General features: G+C 48.9%; 1 protein-coding gene across 4 annotated transcripts in view; it reads right to left on the reverse strand.

The window, feature by feature from the left end:
* Positions 1-26,774, reverse strand: part of MID2 (midline 2) — a 178,215-nt gene that overhangs the window by 36,668 nt on the left and 114,773 nt on the right. For all 4 annotated transcript variants that reach the window (XM_068957047.1, XM_068957044.1, XM_068957045.1 and 1 more), the window contains one exon: positions 11,709-11,816. In XM_068957047.1, the coding sequence (XP_068813148.1) occupies positions 11,709-11,816 (108 nt within the window). The remainder of the gene's footprint in view (positions 1-11,708; positions 11,817-26,774) is intronic.

Genomic DNA, 26,774 nt, shown 5'->3' on the forward strand with positions numbered 1-26,774 from the left:
CTTGTTTGGGGCTGGGGAGGACAGTAAGGCTGGCCTGCCTACTAAGCCAGCCCCAGGGCACATAACAGGCAGAGCTTGAAAAGCAAAGGAGAAACCCTCATCCTAGCTCAGGAGCTGTTCAGTGGAAGTGGGAAGCAGAGAAACTGCACGGAAATGTCTCCAGAGGCTCTAGAGAGGAAGGGAGAGCATCAACACACTTTCCATGTTAATTTTCGATCACAGATGGCAAAGTCCCAGGGAAAAGTCTCTGTGCTGCTCTAAAGGTCCCACATGTTATCAAAACAGAAAAACGATGCATCTTCTCTTCTCCTTACTCCTCTCACACAAACGCTCACAATCTTATTCCCACTGCACCCTCCTTTCCCTCAGCACATCTAGGCTGGCTCCTTGCAAATTTGGCCAGGAGAGGAGCACTCTTGCAAAGCTGTTCAGCACAGTAAAAAGAAACCTGACACTTGTTTGGCATTGCTCAGCAACAGCAGAGCTCAGACTTACTGCTGGAAAACATCACCTCTTCCACCACAAATAATTTTGCAGTTACAGCTGCAATAAAATGGGACAGGTGAGTTACCCACAACACAGGGAAGTAAGAGAGCGCTTCACTGCTGCTGAGCTGAAAAACCAGCCCAGGCACCAATGTGCAGCTAAAAATAGGGCATGTGGCATGAACAGGCTCTGCTCCGTTCCACACAAGTTTCATGTGAGTCCCACACAGCCTGGTGTTCGGGGCAGGGATACAGAGCTTTCCCTGCCACTGGCAGCCCCACTGCTCTTGCTGTGTCTAGTGGAAACTCAGATGTGGTCCAGCCAGCATTCAAAATGGGAGAGGTAGTGATGTCAGGGAAACCATGTCTGAATCTTCAGTTCTCACCCACCACGAGACTCCTTGCAAGATATTCATTGATGGCTCAAGACAGCCCTGAACAAGCCATAAAGCAATAAACACAGACAACACATTTGATGGCATCTCTCTCTCTTCTGCAAAATAATGGGACTCAGCAACAGTGAGGCAAGCAAAGAAATCAGAACAAATGTCATTTCTTAGGCTAAATCTCCACGTCTGTAGTCAGGGGAACACTGTGCTGAACAACTAGGGAAGAAGTTCAGAAGGATGCTTAGGTGAAAATCCCCTTAGAACATGACTCAGCTAGCTGCTAGTCCACCAAACTCCTAAATCTTCCAGGCAGCTAGGACAAAGATGAATGAAAGTCAAGTTTCTAGGTAAGTTTAAAGAGAAACTCTTATCCTTGCACTATACACACGCACGCCCCCCCCCCCCCAATGAAAACAGAAACGCGCAATCAAGCTACTCCTGTTGCTACGTAAGAAAGAGAAAGGCACAACTTTGGAGATACTTCTTTTTCCTTAGCCTAGCTCCCTTCTGGCAGTAAACACAAGCCCCAAATTGTCCCTGGTGTCGCTCACCAATTGCAATGGTTCCACAACACAGACAGCTGTCATGTTTTGTAGGGTCTACTGAATTAAGGTCTATGGCTCCAACAACAAAATAATCACTAGATGTAGCCCCCTTATTTCCCTCCCTTCTCTATGTGAACACCTACACATACATGCAGCCATCCTGGCACTGACTTCACATCAGACTGCACCAATTTAAATTCGATTGCAATGTAGCTCTCAAACCCTTCCAGAATCCCTCCTTTTCCTTTTCAATAGCTAGGAAGCAGAAGGTACCAAGCAGGGGGTAAAAGGATGGCAAAAGAACCAAACAAAATTCAGACGCAACGGGGAGTTGTCAGAAACCAGACAACTTCACAATGGAAATGGAAAAACTCAAACATGTGCCAGGAACAGACAAGGTCACTGGGAAAAAAGGGAGTTACAGAGGAGCCTGGAGCTGACACCCGTTTCCTGGTTAGAAGCAGAGGGGAATTTAGGAAAGCCTTGAACTGAAGGTGCTCAGATCAATACCATGTGGTTAAAACATGCTATATCATTGCTCTTGCTGTCTGATGCTTGGCTGGTCTCAGAGACAATATTTTGATTCAACAGGGCACTCCTGGGACCTACATCAGCACCAGAAAACACACAGAAGAAAGGAAGAGTATGAGTACAATGGGAACTGCACGAACGACCAAACTGGAAGTAATGCTGTATCTGGAAAACCATCCTGAGAGGGGGCAACTTGGCAATTGCTAATGAAATATAAATTCCCACTGCCCTGTTCCTGTTCCTTCCACTGTGTGTATGTATGCAGTGAAGGATCCTGCAGATACCCAGAAGAAAGAAAGCACCTTTCAGAAGATGGAGCTGGGAATATTTGAAACAGCAGATTCAGAAATAATAAATCCTACTTTAGACATCTGCCTTGTACTCTTCATCTTTACCGCACATTAGAGTCTCCTGAAAGGCACTGCACAAATGTATTTGAAAATTAAACAGATCATCCTCCAGGAATGTGTGTGAGAGATCAACCCGAGAGACAGCATGCCTTTTTGCTTATTTAGAAGACATTTGCAACCAAGCATCGTGCTGGACTCATCCTGCAAGAATGAAATGGCAGTTTCTTGCTCTCTCTGGTCCATATTGCCATGTGCACATGCATGTCTCCCCAGCCCACCTCTGACGGGAGCAACTGGTACCTCACAGTCCTCACCTGCATGTCCATGTACACCAGCCATCCCCTGCTCTCTCCTCAGTGCAAGGACTGCCCACCACACATATGGCCTCCGCATTACAAGCTCCCATCAGCCCTGCTTCTCACTGCCCCAGGGCTCGCAGAACTGCTTGGAGATGATTGTGCACAGATGCACACCATTTGCCTTGCTTCCATCTACTGCCCAGTGGCTCTCCCCTCCCAGCTGAATTTTCACACCCTGAGACTATTTCCTTGTTTCCTTTTTTTTAACTAGAAAGCAGGGCATTTTGTGAGCATTGCAAAGGCCCCCATGACAGCAGCTCCCAAAGCTTTTCACTTGGCAGCTCCTCGCTCACCACCACTGCCCTGGAGCACACTGTCAATCTGAAATCCCTGTCCACAGTTTGAAAATCTGACAAGAAACAAGAGCAAGAGCTTTCGGAGCTGACAGGGAGAATACTTGAGCTGCTCTTTCAAGGTGTCAGCGCCTGTCAGAACTTTTACAATTAAATATAATGCTAATCCCCTTCCTGACACCACAGCCCTGCTCTCCCTTGCACTGGTCTAGGAAACCAAGCTTCTTTCCATTAGCTCCCAGCCTGAGCAGCTCCCTTAGCACTTTTGCAGGAGCTGAAAATAGATTGAACCAAGGGAGAAAAGCCAACAAATGCATTCCAAGCAACTCAAGCCAAGAAAAATCCGCAACTATGCACCCCTCTGCACAACCAAGGGTTTGTGTGCATCCTGAGACACACCTGGGTGCCAACTGATGGTATCCTACAGGATCACAGAGGGATATTCAGGTGCCAGCCCTCATCATTTCAACACTGGCCAGCCCTTGAAGCAGCCTACCAAGCTGCAGAAGAAGGTGACCTTGGGATGAATTACCAGATAGGTTACGACACCTGGGCAACCCCTCAACCAGTGCCTTGAGTCATGTGGAGCTGAAATATGTTCCTCAATAAACTGACGAGCAGCCAGACTAGGGGTGGCAAAGGACAATCAGTCACTGCAATGGTCAAGGTATGAAGTTCTCTGCATCCCAAGGGAAAGGGACACACTTTGGCCCAGTACTAGGGCTCAGACACCAGTACAAGGGCTCAGTCACCATGCAGAGACTGAGGGACCATTGTGAGCCCATCTGGCAAGTGGCAGGCCCAGATATTGTTTGCAACCTCTTCTGGTTGCTCTCCTAAGGCTCCTGGCATCTCAGCATAATCTTGGTTGAGTCTCAGCCACCCACACTCACTCAATTTCCAAGGTCAATGGATTTGCACAGATGGGACCTCACAGCTAAGCGCATCCTCAACCCGTCCCCTCACCTGCCGCCCTGGCTTCCCAAAAGAAATAAGGGATGGTGGAGAGAAGATGTCACTGGTGAAAATGGGTGCAGTTATCCACTGTGTTGCCAGCATCAGAGAAGAGATAGTTAGGGGCTGATCTGTGAGATGAGGAGGAGTGCCATCTCCTGCAGAGCCCTTGGTACCCTGCCGGCTCTACCCATCCGCCAGACACTTCTGCTGGACCCTGGCACCTGCGCCACATGAAATCTACTGCCTATAGCCACTGTTCCTTCTCCTAGTCTTCTGGAGGTCTCAATTTCCACACTTAACTCCCTCTCTGATGTCCCCTTGGTGTGACTCTGGGCTGCTGTGTCTCTCCTGCTCCCACTCCGTCACCTCTGGCATCAGGTGTAGCTGCCTAGAAGATCAAGGATTGGGAAGACCATATCACGTCAGGCATGACCCAATCATGTGGCTCCTAGCAGATGGGAGAGGCTACAGCAGAGTACTGCAAACACAGAAGAGGCCAGATGGCTGCATGGGAACACAAGGAGGGGAGCAGGGAGGCAGGAGAGCAAGTCTCTGCGGTTTAATAGCTTTACTCCCCCCACAGCATTTTGACAACTTCCAGATGCTCAGACACAGGCACAGACAGAGCTCGCGTGCTGGTGGCAGGGGTAAATGGGAGCAGGACCAGATGAAACAGGTAGCACTTGTTATGCCATATGATACTTTGATTTATGACAGATTTATTACTATTACTGAGGGCTGAAGTAACCGCGTTATCAATAACAGACTTGAGGCTGTCAGCCTGCTTCCCTTACAGCAAAAAGTCACAGGCTGTGACTCACTGTTGACTTATTCTTACATGTAGCTTGAATTACAGCAGTAGAAAATGCACTGGGAATTCCTAAACACTCCTTTCAGGGCCCCACAAGCTACCACATACCCAATATACTCATGTGGCCTTCCTGCTAAACCTTATTTTACTCTACCACTGCTATGTACACCCCTGTGTGGTACTCCCAGGCAGATAAAGGTGTGCCTGCATGTACCTAAGCTAGCTTGACTCAGGTGCTAATTATGTCTACGTGCAAGCACAAACGCTCAGCAGCTCATCAGAGCCGAGATACAGGCTGAGGCAGTCAGTTTGCTTAAAGCCAGTTCTGGTTGGCTTGTGGGACATCCATGGCACTTGTGTCTTTCAAGGCAAGAGGCTCCAAATCCCACTGCAGACTGGCAAAGACCCCAAGGCTTTGCGTCCAGCTTCAAGAGCCCTTCCACCTTACTAACTACCTCTGCACAGAGGCTATTTCTGCATCAAAGCCTTGTTCTTCCAGGCCTATGGACACGCACAAACTCAGTGATATGATCCCAATCCTGACCATTTCAGGACAGGTGGAAGTGAGGGACTGTGAATCACAATTCAGATGCACTGACAGAGCATAGAGGGAATGCTGAGAGAGAGGGTAGGTTAGGTCCAAGGCATACAGGCAAAGCTCTGCCTGCTTGCATTTGGAAAAGAAAGCATTGGGTGCTAATAGCATGGTCCACCACGAGCAGAGGCTCGCTGCTCTGTAAGCTCCGCTGGAGACAACCTCGCTTTAAAACCCACCGTTCTCTTGTCTTCGTATTTTATTCTGTGACTTTGACAATAAGGAGGTGAGAGCGGTGGTGAGCCAGGTTCTCCTTGACACCGCTTGAGAGCTCTCACGATGCTGCGAGCGCCGCCACGGCAGGCCCGAGCTGGCAAGCGCTGTGCTGCTTCACCGGGATCAAGCGCCTCTGTAACACGCTAGAGCCGAGGGGACTCTCACCACAAGACCAGGCTTTTTGGGTTTGGGTGGCAACGCAACATCCTCCCACTCACTGCCATGGCACTTGAGGCCATGAGCAAATGTCCACAATCCCGTGAACTGCCATGCACAGAAACTGGCTGTGAGGGACTCTTGACCAGCCGAAAACACAAGGTCATCCAATTTTGTTTAAATCCCTCTTGCCACAGCAGTCCTATTAGCTGACATCAAGGTGGGCCAAGAGCATGCCAAATGCAACGAGCTCTGCCACCACTGGGCTGTCTGCTGCACCCGTACTAAGGACAAATGACTGTAATAGGGACTAATCATTAATACTGAACTGCAACCCTCGCAAAGAGAGGCCAGGTTGCCTAGTAAAGCCCCTCTGGGAGAGAAACACACAGGGCAGCTGTTACACTGCTCACTCTAACACATGCTGTCCCCAGAGTTGCGCGTTGTCTTCTCTGCCTGGTCCCCAGGCCGCAGCAGCTGGGCGCTGTGTGTTCTGCTAAGAAATTGCAATCATTGCTGCTGGGTTTTTCTATAATTAGGACTACAAACCTGGCTTTGCTAAAGGGTAGGTGTTCAGAGCTCATGGGTTTTTGAGAAAGGTGTAAGGTCTACAGCTTTTAGTGATATGACCAATGATTAGTGATCCAGTCTTTCTCTTGGGGAAACCAAGCTGGCACCCAGCTGTACCGAAGGACTGTCTCCCTTTAAGGACCTAGGCCGTGGGGGTATATTTCCCTTAAGTAAATAACAATTGTTCATAAAAAAATTAACTTTCCTTGTCTTTTCCCAGGAAAGGAAGGCAGAAAGTTCTGATGACTTGTGATCCTGCATCCGCTTCTTGTTGGGAATTGAAATGAATGCAATTGTACCAAGTTGCCTTGCTACACTTCTCACCTCTAAGGAGAACATCCATGTGGAGATATATTCCATCCCATAACTACTGTGTCAGCAGTGCCAAGGGCTCACCACTTTATCATGCATTATTTTTAAAGCCACAGCTCCTGGAGTGAAGTGATTGCATCAGAAAGTCTGCTGTCATTTTCTATATACGTTTCAGTTCTCTCCCTGCTGCAGCAAAAAGCGTAAGAATGTGACCTGATGAGGCTCAGAAATGGGAAAGCCCTTGAAAAGACTCTTTCACTGATTATTTTTGACAATCCCATGATTTTTCATTCAATTCCATCATTTCAGGGGCTGAATTATGAGCCTGAAAAAGCTGGGATTGCCAAAAGTCCCTTCTCAGGAATGCATGCTGGCTCCTGTGCACTGGGAGTTCAGCCTGCACGGGGCACGGAGCCCAGGACTCCTCACCGCCTGAATGAACACCTCTGATCATCCCGCTGCAAACCTGAGCCTGCAATTAGCAGAGCACTGCTCAGCGCATGTGCTATGGCCAGCGAAGACTTGAAGCAGGCATCAAAAGAGCAGAGGACTCGGCTGGCTTATCGGATAAGATACAGATGAATAAAGCTGGGGATACAGAATTTAAAATGATGGTGTGGGTCATTCCATATCCATTGCCATTTGTCTCTCATGTCTTTCTCGCTTCCTAGTTTACGGTGCATCAGAGCATAGCTCTGAACAAAATTATTAGTGAGCAAGAGGATGTCAGTTTGAATGAATGACATGGGAAGGGAAGAAGGGGAACCAAGAGGACATATGAGTGTCATACACTAGCTAAAGAACATAGTAAGAAGCTGACAGCCAGCAGGATTCTGCCCTCGGCTAAAGGTAAGTACATAAGATTAGCAGAAATGCTTTGCTGGATGGGAAAGGCAAAGAGCATTATACCAATAACGCTGCTGTCAATTATAGCTACTGATTTACTGCAACCTGTGATGATATGATCATATTGTTGTGATATGGCTATTCACAGCTGTATTTGATAGGGAAAATGTCAAAGAGACTCTCTGGGATGCAACTCCAGGTATTAACAAGGGACAGTACTGTCTTCTGAAATGAGAGCACCGCTAATAGGGAATTACTAGCTTTAGGTAAAGGTGGGCCCGGCATGCTGACGAGTTACATCACAGAAAGTGTTGTTGTGCCTCCCCGCAGGGCACATAATGGGAGGAAGTGCCAGCACGGGTGCTGAGTGGGAAACACAGGTTTATCTTAGCTAGCAGCAGACATACAGAACTCAAAACGGCTATGTGCAGAAGGAAGTGAGTCTCCTGCTGGGACTTAATGGGCTGATAGATGGTTCATTTTACGACCAGACTGATCAGAAAAATTACCAAAAGGAGAGTAAAGAAGCGAAATAAATAGACGTTTGTTTCAAGAAAGAACTAAATGAGCACTGGAATAGCAATTAGCTACAGGCGGGAAGAATCAAGCAGAACCCCTGCTCTCAACACAATCAGTCCTAGGAGCTGGTTGTGCACAGGGACATCACATTTCCTTGGCCACATCCCAGAAATGACCAGAGATTGCACTGAGGATGCATTAATCAAAGACAAAGCCTCTGCTGTGGCTTAAATTGTGCAGATGCCCTGGCCTGTGCCCAGCAGGGCTGGGCTGTGATTCCAGCACCTGCCAGTGCCACAAGCAGTTGGCATGGGTGCTGGCACCCGCAGGGCAGATCCGAGTGGTAGCAAAGTGCTCTTCAAGGCAACAGAGCTGCCTGCTTTTCTCCTGTTCCTCCTCTCTCATCCTTTCCTCTCTAGTGATTTTCTCTATCTCCTAGTTCTTTCCCATGCATTTCCACCGCCTCGGTACCGTATTCACTGCAGATGAGCAGCAGCAGCTCCCATCTCACTGGGACTCTGCACAGTCTCATTTGCTCAGTGATGGTATCCTAGCTGCAGCAAAGTGTGAATCTGCGCACCACAAGGCACTGAACCCACCATGTGTGGCAGGCTGGGCATATTCATGCTCAGAGCCAGGTGCTGCACGTGGGTTCTCCACTATCCAGCCTTTGGTGGGTTTCCAAAGGCACATGTGTGACACATCCAGGAATAGCTCTTTCCTGTAAATCCCACATTGGCAGAGGGTGTAGGAAGAGGGGCAGAGACCAAGTTCCCTCTCTGTGGTCCATTACATAGATGAACACCACAATATTCTATCTTCCGCGTTATGACCCAGGCTCAGAGCTACATCCCGCAGGGAAACATGGTCACAGTCCTCTCCTCTCCTCTCTCTGAGATGGATAAGTGCATGGGTTATTTCCATCTGGACACCCAATACATTTTTGTCTGTAAATGAGAGAGAGGCTCATTTGCAGAGCAAGCAGTTTCTGTGGAGCCAAGAGGCAGAAGGCCATCCTTTACACCCAGCTCACGCTCACACTACTGGGGAGCAGGGAAGCAGTTGAGTATTGACAGGATTAAACCCACGTGAGAGCAGAACCGAGCCCTGACAGCTGGCTTTGTTCCAGCTGAGTTCTGTTTGAAACCTGTTCAGATTATTAGGTTTGAAATCTAACTCAAAGAAACTCCAAGCTGTGCAAGGCTTCAAAGCTGCTGTTGTGAAAGGGGAATGTTACTTTAGCATTGAACTCTAACACAAGCAATGCCTGGGGAGTTTGGCTCTGGCTGGGGATGAACTGCTGGCCTGACATTTTTGCCTCTGTAGTGACTTTCCTTCTCTGGCTCAGGGCTGCCACTCTTTCCAAAGCCATGTGCCGCTGCGAGCAAGCTGTTCAGTTCAGTGACATGCACCATACGTTGGGCCATTTGTCAGGAAAAACAGCCCAGAACAAATGGAAAACTAAATGGCAACTCACCAGGAACACCCTATTTCTCACTTTGCAGTCTGAGTGCTTTAAAATATCTGCAGTCTCCAGTACTTCCTCCTTTTTTTTGGCTTTTTAAATACTCACATGGTTGAGGTTGGGGCTCCCAGGAAAGGCTGTTTTCCCGTTCACACTTGGAAATGGTTGCTCATAGGTGTTACGCTGCTGAGAGGCTGGAGACAATCTATCTCCTTGAGAGTTCTCCAGATGTCTTGTTCCCTGCGTTGTTTCTGAACAGCAGAGAGCAAAACACAGACTGGCCCACAAAAAGCCTGGCAGTGAGCTGTGCTTTCTTTAGCCTCAGCATAACCAGCTATAGCAGCATGGTGTGACTATATGGGTGTCATTATAGTGCTGCAAAGTGGCACATTTTTATCTCCAGCCCATTTCATCAGCAAAGAAAGTTATTTCTGTTTCCAGGCAAATTTCTAAGGAGCAAGTCCTACAAAGCAACTTGCATGTCGGTGAAAAAAGACTAAGACTTTTATTCAGCAGCCGTGGGCATTTTGGAGGTGAGTGGGGACAGCAGCTAGGAAGCTTGCAGTGGCAGCATGCTGGGCTGCAGCACAGTTTTTGCTTCCCCAGAGATGGTGGGTCGGTGTACAGCATGTAGCACCAGCTCCAGGCCTCACCATGCCGGTGCTGTCAGTTCTTGAAAGGTGAATCTCCAAAAGGTCTGCTGTGGCTGCACTTCTGAGCATCGTTTACTGCCCTTCTGCGTTGGCTTATGTCGCAAAGGCAACGAGGGATTCCCCAACCATTGGGATTAACAAGTCCTAAGGGCTCTGCCCTGCATCCCCTGACCTCCCCCCTACCTGCCCATTCTTCTCCTTGGTACTTCTAGCTTCTTTCCATGTTCCCAACATCCTTCTCCAGGCCAGATGCTGGGCTTACAGCTGCATGGGCACAAGCTTACTGGCTCATACCCCAGGAATTTGTAAGCAGCTGAGCTCTGCCTCTCCTTCCATTGCTGGGCACTGACCAGGGTCTTTCTCCTCTACCTAACTGACAATTCTCAAGTAGGAAAAAATATCTTTAAGACTTCCAGTCCTCTGCCAAGTGTGGCTGAAATTGGACAACAGGGTCAAAAGAAGTTAGGGGAAGATGGAGGGAAGTAAGAAGCAGACAGGCAGATGGACCAGCAGACGGCACCGTTACATAAAGTATGTTTTCTTAAGCGGCTAGGCTAAAAATTCATACATGTTAAAGCTGCTGCTCCTGCTGAATTCACACTGGGTGTCTCTCTCATGTATAGACATGGTATAACCCACTTCCAATCCCCTGCCTACAAAAAAATCTGTTTTGGGTGACGATGCTCCAAGTAGGAAGAATTCTCTGACTTAATATTGGTGCTGGGATGGACGCATTCAGCTGGAGCTTAGAGTACATTCAGGCTCAATGAGAAAGGAAAATGGCTTGCGCACACGTACTATAAACTCCCATGGGAGCCATTTGGACAGAGATGGAGTCATGCTTTATAGTGGGAAGGAGAGTCTACAATAACAGAGTGAAAGGTTGAAGTACCAGCACCACTAACAGCAATTGAGCTCACTTGGCCTTAGTGCATGCTTTAATTTAAGAACTACAGTTGATCATTTGAGCCTCTCCTCATTGCACAGAAACCACTGGGAAAAGCCAGAACACCTGGAACTGCTGGAGAAAGAGTCCAAACATCTCAAACCTCTAGAAAAGCCAACTCACCTAAGGCTAAACTGCAATGCAGAACATGCAGCCTTATCTGCAGTGAAGGACTAAGATGGCCTTTCAGTATTAATTCAACATTATTATATTAACACTACAGTGTTATAAAACCCCTGAGGAAGCTGTCGGGACCGATGCAAGCAACTGCACCAATTTATCATGCTAATGAATGTGCCTTCCCTCCTCTAGCCACGACCCTTCAAATATGAGCATGTCCTCAGTGGAGGAGCCCTGGGGACAGCAGCAGTGAGGGACACCTGGACTCACACACCATTTTCGGTGGCAGGGAGAGGAAGGTGTATTCACTGATGGCTGTCCAAAGCAATTTCTTCAGTGGAAAGGTAACACTCACTACCCAGTAATGCCCTCTGCATGTTGCTGTCACATCCCAGCATCCCAGGCTGCTGAATTGCTGTGGTGTGCCTGCAGAGGAGGGACAGACCCTGTGAGGCAGCAGCAGCTGCCCCATGGTGCAGGAGGAAAGGTCACTGCAGTGTGGGATGCAGACAGGCCCTCGTGCACACATGCCTCCTCCATCATGCCAGGCATGCACTCCTCACCTCCTCTGCATGCCTGAGCTGGCCTACCTTTGTCTCTTTGATCTTGACAGCGATGACTTGTTTGCGCTGGCGGATGATCTCCATGAGCTCATCACACTCCTCCATCAGCTTGGCCTCATGCATGGCTGTATTGACCTAGCCAGAAACAGCAGAAACCCCACACTGTTAGAAGGTCACACACTTGAGACTGAACCTGGCAGCTCCAGTGGCTCTTGCAGCTCAGACTGAGAGAAAAGCAAGGTCCCTGTGGTCCCCCCAACTCTGAGCCCTGGGTCTGCTAGCTGCCAGGCAGGACACAACTGTCTTAAAACATTCACTACTGCTTAAGTGACAAAAGCAGAAGCAGGCTTGCACTTCTGCAACTGTTTTCACTTCAGCTGGAGGCAGGAAAAGGCCAGAGAGGTGTGCAAAGCCCTCTGCAGTATTAACCTCTTCGGTGCTGTGGCAGGGCATTCAAGGTTGGTGCCGAGTGACAGGCCATGCTGCAGGGCAGTACGGGCATAGATACTGTCTCTTCCCCATTACCTGGGACAGATTACACGTGTTGCAGGTAAATGGTTCTCCAGGAGCAGTGAGCCCCCACTCACACTGCTGCATAGGTTGGCTCAGCCCTGCAGGGGTGCAGCACCCCCCAGTCATGGCTGCATCACTTTCCAAAAAAGCTGGGCCCAGGAGTGGTACCATCGGACAGTGTCTACACCCACCACTGGCCTGAGCCAGCCCTGCACAAGGATGCTTACGTATCTCTCCATATGACCTGCACATCTCCTTTTCTCTGCAGGGTTATTGGTTTGGGGAGCCAGACACAGCCATGCTTGTACTGCTGCTAGGCTTAGGCTGCTCCTGCCTTTCACAAGATGATTCCCTTTCCACCCCTCCCCAGCAGTGGGGGCAGCTGGAGGTTATTCTGCCCTTGCTCGCCTGCTCTGAGTTTAGTGGTACAGGCTTCTTGCAGTAGAAAAGAGCTTCGCTGCCCTCTGCTCCTGAGCGAACCTCACATCTTTCTCATAAGCAGATGCATCTAAAATGAGGCAGCATTCATGTGTTAGCCAAAGGAAGAATGGGTTTAAAAATGAATGAGAGTACCCTGCCTGGTATAGCAAGGTCAGCAGTGCAGCATGGGCTCACCTCGGGCCTGAGAGCAGAGAGGCAGTTGTAACTTCAAAGCATCTGTAAGAGCAAAGCCTGAAAGCAATCGCTCTGTGTGGGGAGAGGGAAGTGCAGGAGCCGAGGTAGGGCCTGAGGAGCACCGCAGGGCTGCAAAGACCACAGTCAGGAAATTCACAGCAGGGGGTGAATCAGGTCTATGTGGCAATGGCTACATGCCAGCTGGGCTAGTGTAGCCACCCTGCCTCTGCTCCAGCCGCTCGCTGCACTGGGCTATAGCCCCAAGCTCTGCAGTGCAATGAAGAGCCCTGGAGAGGAAGGGCTTCTCCCAGCCCTGCAGGATGCTTTCAGCAGGATTCAAGGAGCACCAGCACCTCCTCGGATGTGGCTTTCAATCCACAGTCCAGAGCAAACTGGGCAGCCACTGGGCAGGATGTGCCAGTGCTGCCCAGCCCAGGCAGGCAGGGTCAGTCACTGCAGTCTTCCTGCACCAGCTCCCACAGCAAGGGCCCTGGGATTGCTCTCTGCTGGGGTGAGGGCTCATGCCAGGAAGCCAAGCATGCATACAGCCATGCCACATGGTAGCACTTGTCATTTGAGACAAAAACTGGTGTACAAGACCCATCAGTCTTGTTTTTTACTGTTTTTAAACAACCCAAGTTGTTTACTGGGCTTGCAGTTTGCTTCCTAAACTGGGGCAGCTACCCCTAATGGATTTTGCTATTGACTCACAACGAGGAAACCCTGGCAACATTCAGACCCGCAACCTCTTCCGCACACAATTCCCTCTCAGCCGTGATTCCCAGTGATACAAGACAGAATCACAGAATCACAGAATCACAGACACATAGTTCCAGTTGGACCCACACCAGAAGCAGTACAGTGGGAATCAAACAGCACTTCCACAATCACATCCATTCATCTTCCAGACTTCCAGTAATATTCCCCTCTTCCTAAACTCACAGAATCACAGAATCGTTTAGGTTGGAAGGGACCTCTGGAGATCATCTAGTCCAACCTCCCTCCTCAAGCAGGGTCCTCTAGAGCACATTGCACAGGAACGCGTCCAGACCGGGTTTTGAATATCTCTAGTGAAGGAGACTCCACATCCTCTCTGGGCAACCTGTTCCAGGGCTCTGTCACCCTCACAGTCAAGAAGTTCTTCCTCAGGTTCAGATGGAACTTCCTGTGGTTCAGTTTGTGCCCGTTGCCTCTTGTCCTGTTGCTGGGCACCAGTGAGAAGAGACTGGCCTCGTCCTCTCGACACCCCCCCTTCGGATACTTGTACGCATTGAGGAGATCGCCTCTCAGTCTTCTCTTCTCCAGGCTGAACAGGCCCAGCTCTCTCAGCCTTTCTTCAGAGGAGAGATGCTCCAGTCCCCTCATCCTCTTGGTAGCCCTTCGCTGGACTCTCTCCAGGAGTGCCATGTCTCTCTTGTACTGGGGAGCCTAGATTTGGAGCCAGTACCCCAGGTGAGGCCTCCCCAGGGCTGAGGAGAGGGGCAGGATCACCTCTCTCCACCTGCTGGCAACACCCTGCCTAATGCAGCCCAGGATCCCATGGGCCTTCTTGGCCACAAGGCCACATTGCTGCCTCATGCTTCACTTGTCCTAAGCCACCAGCACTCCCAGCTCCTTCTCTGCAGAGCTGCTTGCCAGCAGGTCAACCCCCAGCCTGTACACCACTGCCTGGGGTTATTCCTCCCCAGGTGCAGGACCCTGCACTTGCCTTTGTTGAACTTCACGAGGTTCCTCTCCGCCCAGCTCTCCAGCCTGTCCACGTCCCTCTGAATGGCAGCACAGCCTTCTGGTGTGTCAGCCACTCCCCCCTCCCTCCCCTCCCCGCCCCCAGTTTAGTATCATCAGCAAACTTGCTGAGGGTGCATTCTGTGCCTTCATCCAGGTACACTGATGAATAAGTGGAACAAGAGTGGACCCAGTACTGACCCCTGGGGGACACCGCTAGCTACAGGCCTCCAACCAGACTCTGCGCTGCTGACCACAACCCTCGGAGCTCTGCCATCCAGCCAGTTCTCCATCCACCTCACTGGCCACTCATCCAACCCACACTTCCTGAGCTTGCCTACGAGGATGTGGTGGGAGACAGTGTCCAAAGCCTTGCTGAAGTCCAGGGAGACAACATCCACTGCTCTGCCCTCATCTACCCAGCCAGTCATCCCATCCGAGAAGGCTTTCAGATTGGTCAAGCATGATTTCTCCTTGGTGAATCCATGCTGACTACTCCTGATCACCTTCTTGTCCTCCAGATGCTTAGGGAGGACCTCCAGGAGGAGCTGTTCCCTCACCTTGCCAGGGATGGAGGGGAGGCTGACAGGCCTGGAGTTTCCTGGCTCCTCCTTCTGGCCCTTTTTTTGCCTCATTCCCAGCATTTATGGTTTGGTGACAAAGAAATACGGCCAGCTACACAGCACAACTGGTTCTTCCTCCAACCCTGCCTTCCAGATTCACAACACAGAGAAGAAGGATTTGAGCTGGAAGAACAGGAGACCTTGTGCATATCTTGTCACCTGATTGTGAAATCCAGTGGGGGAACTGAATACAACACAATCAGGCCGGGAGCGTCCTGAAGATCACCTATAGACCTGATCAGCTACTGCAGACTGGCTTGGACATGCTCTAGCCTCTGCCAGATTGAACATGATCTCCCCATGGCCTCTGCACCATGGATGATCAGCCACGATGATCATTTTGCAGCCTGCCATTTACTGACACATGACCATGGGAAGATCACATTTGCTCTCCCTTCTCCTTCTGACCAACATGATACCCATGAGTCAGGCAATCGAAAGGCACTGCCAACACACTGCATAGCTGTATCTTGCGCTTAAACCAACAGATGGTAAACTGCCCCCACCACATCTGAGCTCAGCTAGCAGCTCTGGAAAGGCTCTTCACCCCTTCTGCTTTCCTTCCCCATCTGCAGCATGGCAACAGGGGTAGGACCTCCTCCTTGAGACTTAATTCAGAGGCAAGTATCAAGAAAATGGAAAGAAGGTCCTAGGCTTTGCCCCATTTTGCCACGTGTGCTTTCCTACTGCCACCTTGCAGGCCTGTGGTGCTGGGAGCGTGAGGGTCTCTGCACACAAGGGCAACCTGGCTGTCCTTTGACCTCTGCTGTCTTTCCCCACCCCCTCTCAAAGGACTATAACCCATTCTTGAGCTGAGAGTGGTCAAACACAGGGTTTGCTCCCTCCTGTCCTCCACTTGTGGCTCCCAAGGGCAAATCCACATGTCCGTTACCACCCAAAGTGCTACAAGGATGGAAGCATGGAACAAGTGTTACTGCCACTGCTCAAACACAAACGAAAGGCTAACAGGCAGGGCAAGGAAGACTAGACTCATATATGCAAACTCATATAAAGATATAGCCACTATGTCTTCATACTGTAGTACCAGAGTTTTTCTGGCAGGAGATGGTAACTCTTAGACAGACTGTGGGCTTTGCTATCCAGGAGCCACTAAGAACACCTCATTACATCAATTCTCCTGCAAAGTGTCCTCTTATAACAGCAGTGGCTACCAAAACGGGTATTACAAAGGCATGTCAAGTGTTTTGATTGGCTGGGGTACAGGCTGCAAGGCGTTACTGACCCTGATTGTATTGCCTCTCTGCAATTGATCCCATTTTATGCTCAAAGAAGATGCAGTGTTGAACACAAATGAAGAAAACTCCCACTGGCCTTGAGCCAACTTCTGCTCAACTCATACAATCATAACAAGAAACTCCACCAGAAATAATAGGGATCTGATGTTTTTCCTGTTGCCCAGAATGACGTCCTTCCCTAAAGCAGGCAGGGCCTGCAACTGGAGGAAGAGGAGATGTAGAGGGGCATTCTGGCATATTTGCCATGTTATCAGAAATTGGTAGGCGTAGAGAGAATGTGGTGGTGAAAAGGCTTTTCATTCATAATGGCAATACTACAGGAAGGCCAAAATAGGACACACAGAGGCATTGGGGTGAACAAATATCTAGAATTACCTGTGGGCAAGGAGAGTCTCCAACTGCCCTGACATGAAAGGACAGATGCTGCAAGCAGGAGAGATCAGAGCAAATACTGGATCCTGGGTGTCTCCTCTATTTGGTTTGGACTCTGTAGTAACTAATTCTGAAGCTTTGCTCTGGAAGATGCATATCTGCTAATCAAGATGGCACTTTCCACACTTGGAGAAGGAACAAATAAATACCCATGGCCCAGGGCTTTGGAGCCGTGTTCCCTGCCTGAGACAAGGGGGAGGAGAACAGGAGAGCAAGCCAGCAGGATGTGAGAGCAGGCTTGTCCAGTAAGGCTTCAAAAAGGGCAGAGAAACCTAAGCAGGAGATGCAGTAATGATTTCCTTCTTTTCAGATGAAGCCCAGCCCTCCCAGGGCCACTGGCTTTTCTGCCCAAAAGTCATTGATCCCGAGAGCTGTCTGTGTTGAGCTAGGTGTCGTGGCACAGGTCCCAGCAGTGTGCCCAGACTTCTTGCCTATGTCTACACCATTCCCAGGTCCATGCACATAAGGTGACTGAGAGCTTTTACACAGACTAGCCCAACCAGTCTTCAGAACACATGCCTGTGGTGTCCACACCAGGCTACAGCCACTAAAAGCAATCACTCCAGGGCCTCACCTCTGCACAATAAATAAACCACCGGTGCCAGTGTGTGACCAGGGTTTTGTCAGTTGGCAGGCCTTCTGGGCCATAAAGTCCCTGTGTGTGTCCATCTTGAACGTCCAGAGAAAACTGGGTTCCCAGCTTAAAGGAGAAGTGAGTTGGATCACAACCGGACAGACCTCCAGAGATGATGTAATCCAAGAGAGAGGAATGGGCTATCTGTTCAGTTCTTCACAAACTGCTTCCCCGGGGAAAGGGCTTTCACTTTGCCATGGTCTTGGGTGCAGACCATGCTGCATGGTGACCCTACCACAACAACAACTGCTTCTGCTCAGGGACTAGGAATTTTTTATACCCTGGCCACCTCTATCCAGGCTTTACACACCTGTGGAAAGGAAGAGAGGGCCAGCTGCGCAGTGGACACAACAGGAACATACCTGCTGTTGTACAAGGAACCAAGAAAGCACCTGGCAATATATTAGTGGCATTAGACAGCAGAGCGTTAAATGATGGGAAAGAAAAGACTGTAGGAGTCCTCCTCAGAAGGTCAGAAGCTGAGATACCAGAGACGCCTTCTGAATTTCATCTCCTCAGGGTAAACTAGAGACTGTGTTGCTGGCAGCAAGGCAGAGTGTATGGCATTCAGAGATGCGATAATTAGCATTCAGTTAGTGGAGCACTGGTGAGCAAGCAGGGGACACAAGGAATTCTCGGACTGACCCTACCTCCTTGACAGAGCAGAGGTGAACACACTATTGGCTTCAGGAGACAGATGTAAGAAGCAGCTTGTTTCTGTAAAAAAGTTGCACGTGTCCTGCCGCATTCAGGCTAATTAATCACTGCTGGACCCCCTTTTTAGGCTTCAAATATACACAATTTAAAAAAAAAAAAAGGAAGGCATAGGAAGAGTGCAGCAAAAGCTAGTCTCCACACCAGGCTACAGCCACTAAAAGCAATCACTCCAGGGCCTCACCTCTGCACAATAAATAAACCACCGGTGGTTTATTAATGGTTAATGGTTTTAGTCTCCTCAGTCTCTAGGAAAGACCAGTAACCTTGGGCGCATGGATTTGAAAGGAAGAATACACTTTATTGAAGGAAAATTGAGCACTATCATTTAAATTAAACAGTACCCTAGATGACACAAATAAAACAGTTTTTCTTAATTTTGCACTTTCAAATGGACCTGAAAGAAGTCTGAGGCCAACCCAGGCTTAAACACAGATTAATAAAGATCTTTTTTTAAACCTGGTCAGCAGATTATATAATGCTGAAGTGGGAGATGACTGATGAGGGTCTGCAAAGATAACTCAGCTGAGAAAAACCAGTGGATAATCTCCAAAATCTGCTGTAAGGTAGAGGCGGTTCCAAACTGGGATTTAGAGCTAGCAGCAATCTGTGCTACTGGCAGCGAAGGTGACACCCTCGTCTGCAAGGCAGTGTTGTCACAAAGGATGCCAGCAGCACGCTCACTCCTTGAGGCACGAGTGTGCAGTGAGAGACCACGCACACCCTAATTTCCAGAAGTGACAAAAATCAGGGCTGTTTGCAATGGCATTAGCATACTTAGTGATTACTGTTGCTAGCAGAAGGGAGCTGTGGGGTGCCAGGACTGCATAAATGATGGCAGGAGAAGATAGGGGGTCCTTTAGCGAGCACCATGCTATCCCTCCAACCTATCTATCTATCTTATGCAAAAATCCTGGGCTCTGAGTTAAATTAACTCTAAATCAGAAACCTTACCTGGGGCAAGGAATCTACCGCTCTGCCAGTGTTTATGCTTTGGGACACTGAACAAGGAAGAAGACACGACTGTGGGAGTTGGAGCTGCAGCAATCCCTACAGCCTGGGCTCACATAACCACTGGCAATCTGAGCTTTTCCCAGGCTGCTTTCTGTCCAAAATGGAGTGCTTTATGCCACGGTCCCACAGCTGAAGTCTGCCAGTTGAGTATGGAGGTGTGATTTCAAACCAAGAGAGGCTGGCAAAAGTCCTGGCACAGACATTGTTACATATTGGCCAAAACACTTTTTATTGGAATGAGCCTCTTCCCAAGTATATGTTGCTCTTGGGGGTGAAGAACTCTGTGTGTGTGGGGGGGTGACCCAGTGCTGCTAGCGGAGCAAAGCTGGGTTTACAGAAGAGCTTTCAGACACATGAGAGAAAATCATAAGAAGAAAACTCCTACCACAAGGAAAACTTCTCTTACCATAAGGAGAATTTCTCTTACCATATACAGAAAACAATGGTGACACCTAACCTGGAAATTGCTTGCACTACTGAACCCCTTTGTGGGAGAGGGGGGAGTTTTGATGAGATAGGTCCCCAAGCTGCAGATAGTCATGCAGAGAATGTTTTGGCCTAGTTCACAACAGACATGCGGAGGGCAGGACTGTCCAGGCAGCTGGCTACATTGCAAGAGCAACCCCATTCCTGTAGCCTCTGTGCACTTCTCCTACCCAGGGGTGCTGCAGTAAGCGTGACTGAGATCTTGCTGTACAAGAGAGTCTTGCAGCATCTCTCCATCAAACACTGCTAGGACTTTGCACTGGTGTCTGTATCTACGTGCTCTGGGAGAGCCTGGTCAGCTCTGGTTGAACAAGACAGAGTGGGACCTGTCTGAATAAACCTAGATGCACTCCCTGTGTCTGACAACTCTGGCTGCATCCAGCCCTAGGCACCCTGTGCAGGCAAGGGGTTGTGAGTCACTACAGCTATTGGAGGTACTGTGAAAATCCATCTCTGCCTGGGTGTGATTCACACAGAGGTAAACTTCCTCCTCCACATCCAGACCACAGGAACTCAGCTCTGATGTTGGGCAGCGGGCCAAGGAGGCCTGGGCAGCCCCATCCCACACTCAAAGCATCGTGACCCTCAAAACTGTTGAAAGATTTTAGACTATGTGGCAAGCCATCTACGCCAGAGACTACATACCAGTTTGCAGGAGACCACTGCACTGAGGGGGGCTCTGCAGCTGTCACAGTTCAGAAGGCCCCAGTGTCACCTTGGAAGAGCAGCTACACAGACAGCATCTCAGATTGCCCTCCCTGATACCCAGCTGCACTGCTGCTACTCACCCTAATATTTTACTGACTCTGGCTCTTCGCAGGGCCATCATCTTCTCCCTCTGGTCCACATTTTGACCACTGTAGCAGAATTTGGTCCCTGTGCATTCTCTTAAAAGCAGCATCCCAGGTAGCATACAGGCTGAAGTCACTAATTACAAAACCAATGGGCAGCGAACTCGGTGCCCTATGGATGCTTGCAGACTTTCAGCACTCTACTCTGGAGCTGTATGTCACTTGGTCTACAGCCTCACAGATAAATGGAGGCTGTTTGCCTTCAGTATATAGAAACAGTACAGGCTCACAGCATTATATGATAAGGGCAAAAATAAGGTTGATTATATCACCTTAGCTTTGTAATTGCCTCACTTCTGAGTGCTTCCTTCTGTACCTTAGGATGCCAGCAGCACAATTTCCTGAATGTAACATAGGACTTAAGTTGAACATAGGACCAGATAAAGCATGTTGGGATCTCATGGTTCTATTTAGAAGCAATGTCCACAAATAGCTTGAAAGCAAAAATCCTGGCATTCAAACTCATGGGGAAGAGTAGAAGGGCAAAGATATTTTCTGCTTCACACTTAAATGTCCTCTCTCAAAAGCTGCTTCTGAAGCCCAGGACTGCATATTTAGTAAGGCTGAGAGATGTATTTCGACTCTTTATTTCAGGTAGAATGACTGATAAAGCTGAAAACTTCTAAATGATGTGGGAAACTACAGCCTAGAGATCTGAAACTTCTGGAATCTAAAGAAATACCAAATTGCTTTTAACTCATCACAGGGAAGTTCACTGAAGTCCTGGGGATGGATTCAGAGAATGAGGAGGTTTGGAAGCACATCTCATCATTCAACATTCAGAGTGTTTTACATAGGCTTCCTCAGAAGGCCTGGAGAACGAATTCTGCTTCTGCGTGGATGCCCAACAGGGAGAAGAGGATACTGACATGATGGGAAATGCCATAGCTACGATTCAAAGGACACGTGTATCGTAATTCTATTATGAAAGGGAGCACTATATCAGAGCTCTGCACCCCCCGGGAGGAAAAGAGCCTCCATACTCTGCTGCCCTGTCTGATGGTGATACATTCCAACAGCTTTTTCACTGCTGAAAAATAAAATACAAGGCCCTGACTCCCCAGCAGCTCTGAGGGAGCTGCTCCTCTCTCCAACAAAACACTCCATCACAGCGCCTCGCCCTTTTCCCCAAGGGCTGAATTCAGGTCCTGTTGTTTCCTGAATCGGCCTAAAACATTCTGCCTAATACCACAACTTGCTTGTGACCAGGACTTGTGTGGCACTTACTGCCTGCTACAAAGGGAAAAAGCTCAGCCTTTAAACTGGATGCAAGTCTCTGAAATGACCTTAAAGACAGCACAAGCAGTAGCTCGCTCTGGTGCAGAGCTCACCTGGGGATGGAGCACAAGTCTAAAGCCCTGTCACTTTTCCTTTCCATGGCTGAAAATGCTGAACATGCAAAGCCTACCAGCAGCTATAAATATAAATCCCCTAGATGACCACCTTTCACAGAATGAAGACACTGACATATCCAGATATGTCTCTGCTCCGTCCCCAGCAGGGCCTTGGAGTCAGTGTGTGACCTATAAAAACTCTGAATGTTAGTGACTGTTACCCGGGCTCTGCGAGAGAAGTTCTGGCTCCTTCTCCCAACACTGCCTGCAAATCACTCATTTGCTGTCTATTCCACCGTATTCACTTTAAAACTGCCAAGTCCTAGAGGAAAAGGCAGGCCAGGAGAGACACCTCTGAGTAAAAACTTTTCCACTTTCCTCTGCCAGCTGCTGGGGAAGCAGTCCCTGGATCGCTGTCACAGCCCTCCTCTGACACAAAGACTATGAGACAACTGGAAAATAGCCCAAAGGCTTATAAGTATGGTTATCACCTTGGTTGCAAATTATGACATGTGGCACCTGGGAACAGTTCCTTAGTATTTCCCACAAAGTCTCTTTCTGCATTGTTACACACATAAGAGAATTCTTGAGGCTTTTAAGAGACAAAAATCCATCCCCTCCACCACAATGCACTGTCAGAGAAAAAGCAGCCTAGGTCTTCCCAGGCCTGTTGGCCCCCCCGCCCAGGATGAAGTAAATCCTGGACAGCGGTGAAACACCTGACCCTCTCAGGAAAGCCAATGGTGGCACGCCGAGGGGGAACGGCCACCTCAGACAGGACAAGAGAAGCAACGTGGGAGCATTAGCGCAGTCACGCTCAGGAAGGCTGGTAGTGCCTCAAAACCCAGACACGATTTTTCAGCTACCGATTTTGGCACAGAAATTGAGAGCATATCTCGGCTCATTCCTTCTCGTGCACGGAGCTTTGTCTGACAGTGGCTTGCTGTCATTGTCAGTGCAGATAGCTCTTCTGGCGACTCAGAGCTGTGGATGCTTTGAGCCAAGAACGCACAGGCTCACAGCACTGTCCGCACTTTTGGAAAGGGCTTTTGGTGAGATGAAGAGCTCCTAACCAAGTAACGTGGGTTGCTCTCTTTTTCTCCCTCCAGATCAGCAGGACAGGGTCAGAAAAAAGGACTTTATGTAGTGCCAGAAGAGCAAAATGCTGATGCTGCCTGTGGGAGAGCTAGGGGTTAGAAAATATTATTGGCTCAAGAGCACCAATCCCTTTCTAAGATGCAGATAGTGAAGACCAAGAGGCAGCTCCCCAGTACAGAAGCTTCTCCATGCGCTTCACCACAGAAGACCGATTCAAGCCCGTGTGTGCTGCATCACTGCCGATTGCTTTGCACATGAGGCAGCTTGGGGGAACCTTGTGCAGAAAGGTACAGGGAATCGGGACTTAGCATCCCTCCCTCACCCTCTGGAATTACTGAGGGCTCAGCCCTCAAATTAAATAGTGCTGCTAAGCAAATAACTTTCAAGTTACTGTTCAAGTTCTGCGAAAGAGTCCTTGCTTCCATGTCAGCAAACCCTGGAGTAGACTGGTGTCTTCATTCTCTGGAAAGGTGCTGGTTCAAGGAACAGCTGTTTAATAGAGTAACTGAAAATCAGTAGCCCATTAATAAGAAACTAATTGCAATAACCTCCCTCCATTTATCACCTCAGTAAACAAAGCTGCAAATTAATTTGCTATTAATTGTTATGCGCTTTGAAACAATACTAAGCTATTAACCGCCTTCTTCCTCTCAAATGTTTTTCATGAGAGCTCATCGTTATGAACTCCTGACTCTGGAGCGACCGCCAAGAGGCAGCGTCAATCTGCTGGCACAGGCTCACGCAGCGCACAGCTCACACAAACATTTCCCTTGGAAATGCAAACAAAAGATGCCTGATTGCACATCATGAACACAAAGAGTTTTATAGATCGAGCATGAACACAAAGAGTTTTATAGATCGAGCGGTCAAAGCAGCAAGGTCATCTGAGTCCCTTTATTCAGCAGGATTAAAGGTGATCCTCTCTCTTCCTTTGATGCTTTCCTGTAATCCCCAACACAAACCCTTTCCCACTTGCTACTGGCTTAAGTCTGAATGCCGCTGTTCTGCTATAGCAAGCAGATGCTGGTGCAGGAGAGATTGCCATCTCAGTCTCTCTGATAGCAGGAAGGATGCAGGGAGGCAAACTCTGTATATTTTGGAGGAGGAAGGAAAAAGCAGGGAAGAAGGCTAGCCATTCCAGAACAGGAGAAAAACCTGGGACCAGTTTTTCCCAGTAAAGTGAAGTTGTTATTCAGGCAAGGATGGAGACAATACTGGCAGTGATTTCCCAGTCTGAACTGAGGGAGTCACTCCCCTCACACTGCCCTCTTCCTTAGGCTTCCGAGTCTGGGACTTACTGGGGTCTTGGTCCTCACCTGCACTCCTGTTTCCAAAGGGAGAGCAGGTCTTGCAGAGGTACAGGTGTCCTTTGCACACTCAACTGTGGAAGGCTGGCTCCATCCCTGGCCAGGGGCAGCAGGGCAGAGAGCAGCCTGCCTTTCTTGGAGCATCTTCTGCAGGATGGCACCTGTCAGAAGTCACCTCCTCGGTGGGGTGCATCCCTGCATACTAGGAAAGCAGGGAAGAGGGAGAGGAAGGAGGGCTGATGATGTGCTTTACCTAACAGTTGAGAGACTGCCTTGGAGAGGTGGTAAATAAGAGGACCTGTCAGGCTGGTCACCTACTTATCCCAGACTCACTGATAAAGTGCTGGATGCGTGCATCCAGTTCTGGGCTGGGTTACCCGCAGTGGCAGGATGCAGAGTGGGTGCTGCATAGTGTGGGGATGGCCAGACTGAGCAGCCTGCCTGGCATAATACAGATACCTTCCAGGATACCTCCTAGAGGCTGGCAGAGCCAGGCTAACAAACCACATCCCACCTTGTATGCAAAGTTGGATCAACTAGTTTTTTACAGCTTCCTGTTCCGGGGCTGGTCCTATCCGCTACTTTCATCAGTGGCTTGGAAAACAAGATACAGAGTTTGCTTCTTCAATCCATGCAGCCACCAAGCTAGGAGGGTCTGTAAGGATGAGGATGGGACTTCAATTGAGAATGGATTGAAGATCAGAAAGTGGCTTTAAAAATCAGCATGAGGTTTGATAAATACAAGCACAAGGCACCATACTTGCTGAAAAATAACCATTCATCCAAACCCCAGCTAAAGAACATCAGCTAGACAACAGCCTACAGAGAAAGGTCTGAGGCAGGATGGCTCAGAAGCTAAGTGTGAGACAGCAGGTACGAAAACGGCAGCCTGCTCTGTGATATAGATATAGGATTACATCCCACAGAAAGACGAAATATCCCTTTCCTCTTTCTTCAGAGCATTGGTAGAAGAGTAGAGCACTGCATTTCCACTCCACTGGCTGGAGAACTGCACTAGTTCAGAGCAATGCATTTCAAGGAAGATGTGGACAAAAAGGGAATAGTCTAGATGACAGAGAAATTAAAAACAATACCAATGCACAAACCTGGAAAAAAAATATCAAACTATCTCAGTGTAAATAAGAGAAGAGGGAATGGGCTGTCTGCAAGTACATCACAGGCTGCTGGAGGGATGAGTAAAATATCCCTTTCCCTGTGTCCATGGTGGATAGGACAAGACATGACAGAGAGCTACTGGCTTAAACTGCAGCAAAAAAGATTCAATTGGACTTTGGTTAAAAAAAGCTTCCTGGCCCAAAGGAGTGTGAAGTGCCAGATCCCATGGGAAGAGTGCAGCATCTCTGTCAAACATTCAGGATTGGGTGGGACAGATATCTGTCATGAATGTGACAACGTGCCTAGCGACAGGTGCTGACATGGAGCGATCGCGTCCAGTCCTTGGAAAGTGCATGTCCCAGCCCAGCCTGCCCGAGGAAAGGATTGTCCCATCTGCACTTATCCCACCCCGGACACTCCCAGCGGTGCTGCCTCCGTTGTACCTCTATCCCTTTCTGAATTCCAGACTGTCACTACCTATTTGGCTTTGCTCTTGAGATGGGGACCAGATACATCTGCAACATGTCTCACATAAACCCCTGACCACTGTTCCAGATCACATCCCACCCATTTAATGACTGTGTGTTTTATATCGCTTCCTTTCTAGCACCTGCAGCTATCACTTCCCTTCGTCTTCTCCATCAGGCTGCATGTTATCAACCTTCCTCTTCTTTTTCAGTGTGTCTGGCTCCTCTTTCACACCTCCCATCCTCTCCTTCACAAAAGGACATGATTAAAAGAAAATTAATAAAGTTCAAGCACCCTGAAGCTGAGAATTACCACTGTAAAAGCTCCCACACATGCTTGGGCAGATGCATTTTTGACACAAACTTTAACTTTAATTAATTTAATTATATGACCACATGCATGTGAGACTCCCCACTTCAGTCAGTCAGGAGGACAGACGGGTCCTGCTTCACAAACAGCTCCTTGATATCTTAGCTCTTCACTGTTTGGAGGGTGGCCCCAAGCCTTCTCTGGTGCGTACTGCTCAAATTCTGTTCTGCAGGCAGAATCAGTAATTTCCTTCCAGGCTTTCCTGGAGCACTCGCCACTGTGACATCCAAGTGCTCTACAAATATTAACTAATTTACTTTAACAGCACCCCCAGATGAGAAGGAGGAGGTGTAATTACCTCAGATTTTCATAGGAAATCTGAGGCAGGGAAAGATCATAGTCAAAGGTACTTGTTGTTTCTGGGGGCCCAGCTGGAGATGCCCAGGCTCTGATTTTTCAAGGCATAGTGCTGGCTATAGCATGCTGCATGTCCAAAAGGAAACTTTCACTAATTCCTTCCAGCTGCAGAGGAGTTTTCCTCATTACTTAAGCCTAATCTGCCTCCCTGATGGCTCCCACCTGTGCACCAAACGAAAGA

The sequence above is a fragment of the Struthio camelus genome, chromosome 11 (assembly GCF_040807025.1).
Source record: "Struthio camelus isolate bStrCam1 chromosome 11, bStrCam1.hap1, whole genome shotgun sequence".
NCBI lineage: Eukaryota > Metazoa > Chordata > Aves > Struthioniformes > Struthionidae > Struthio > Struthio camelus.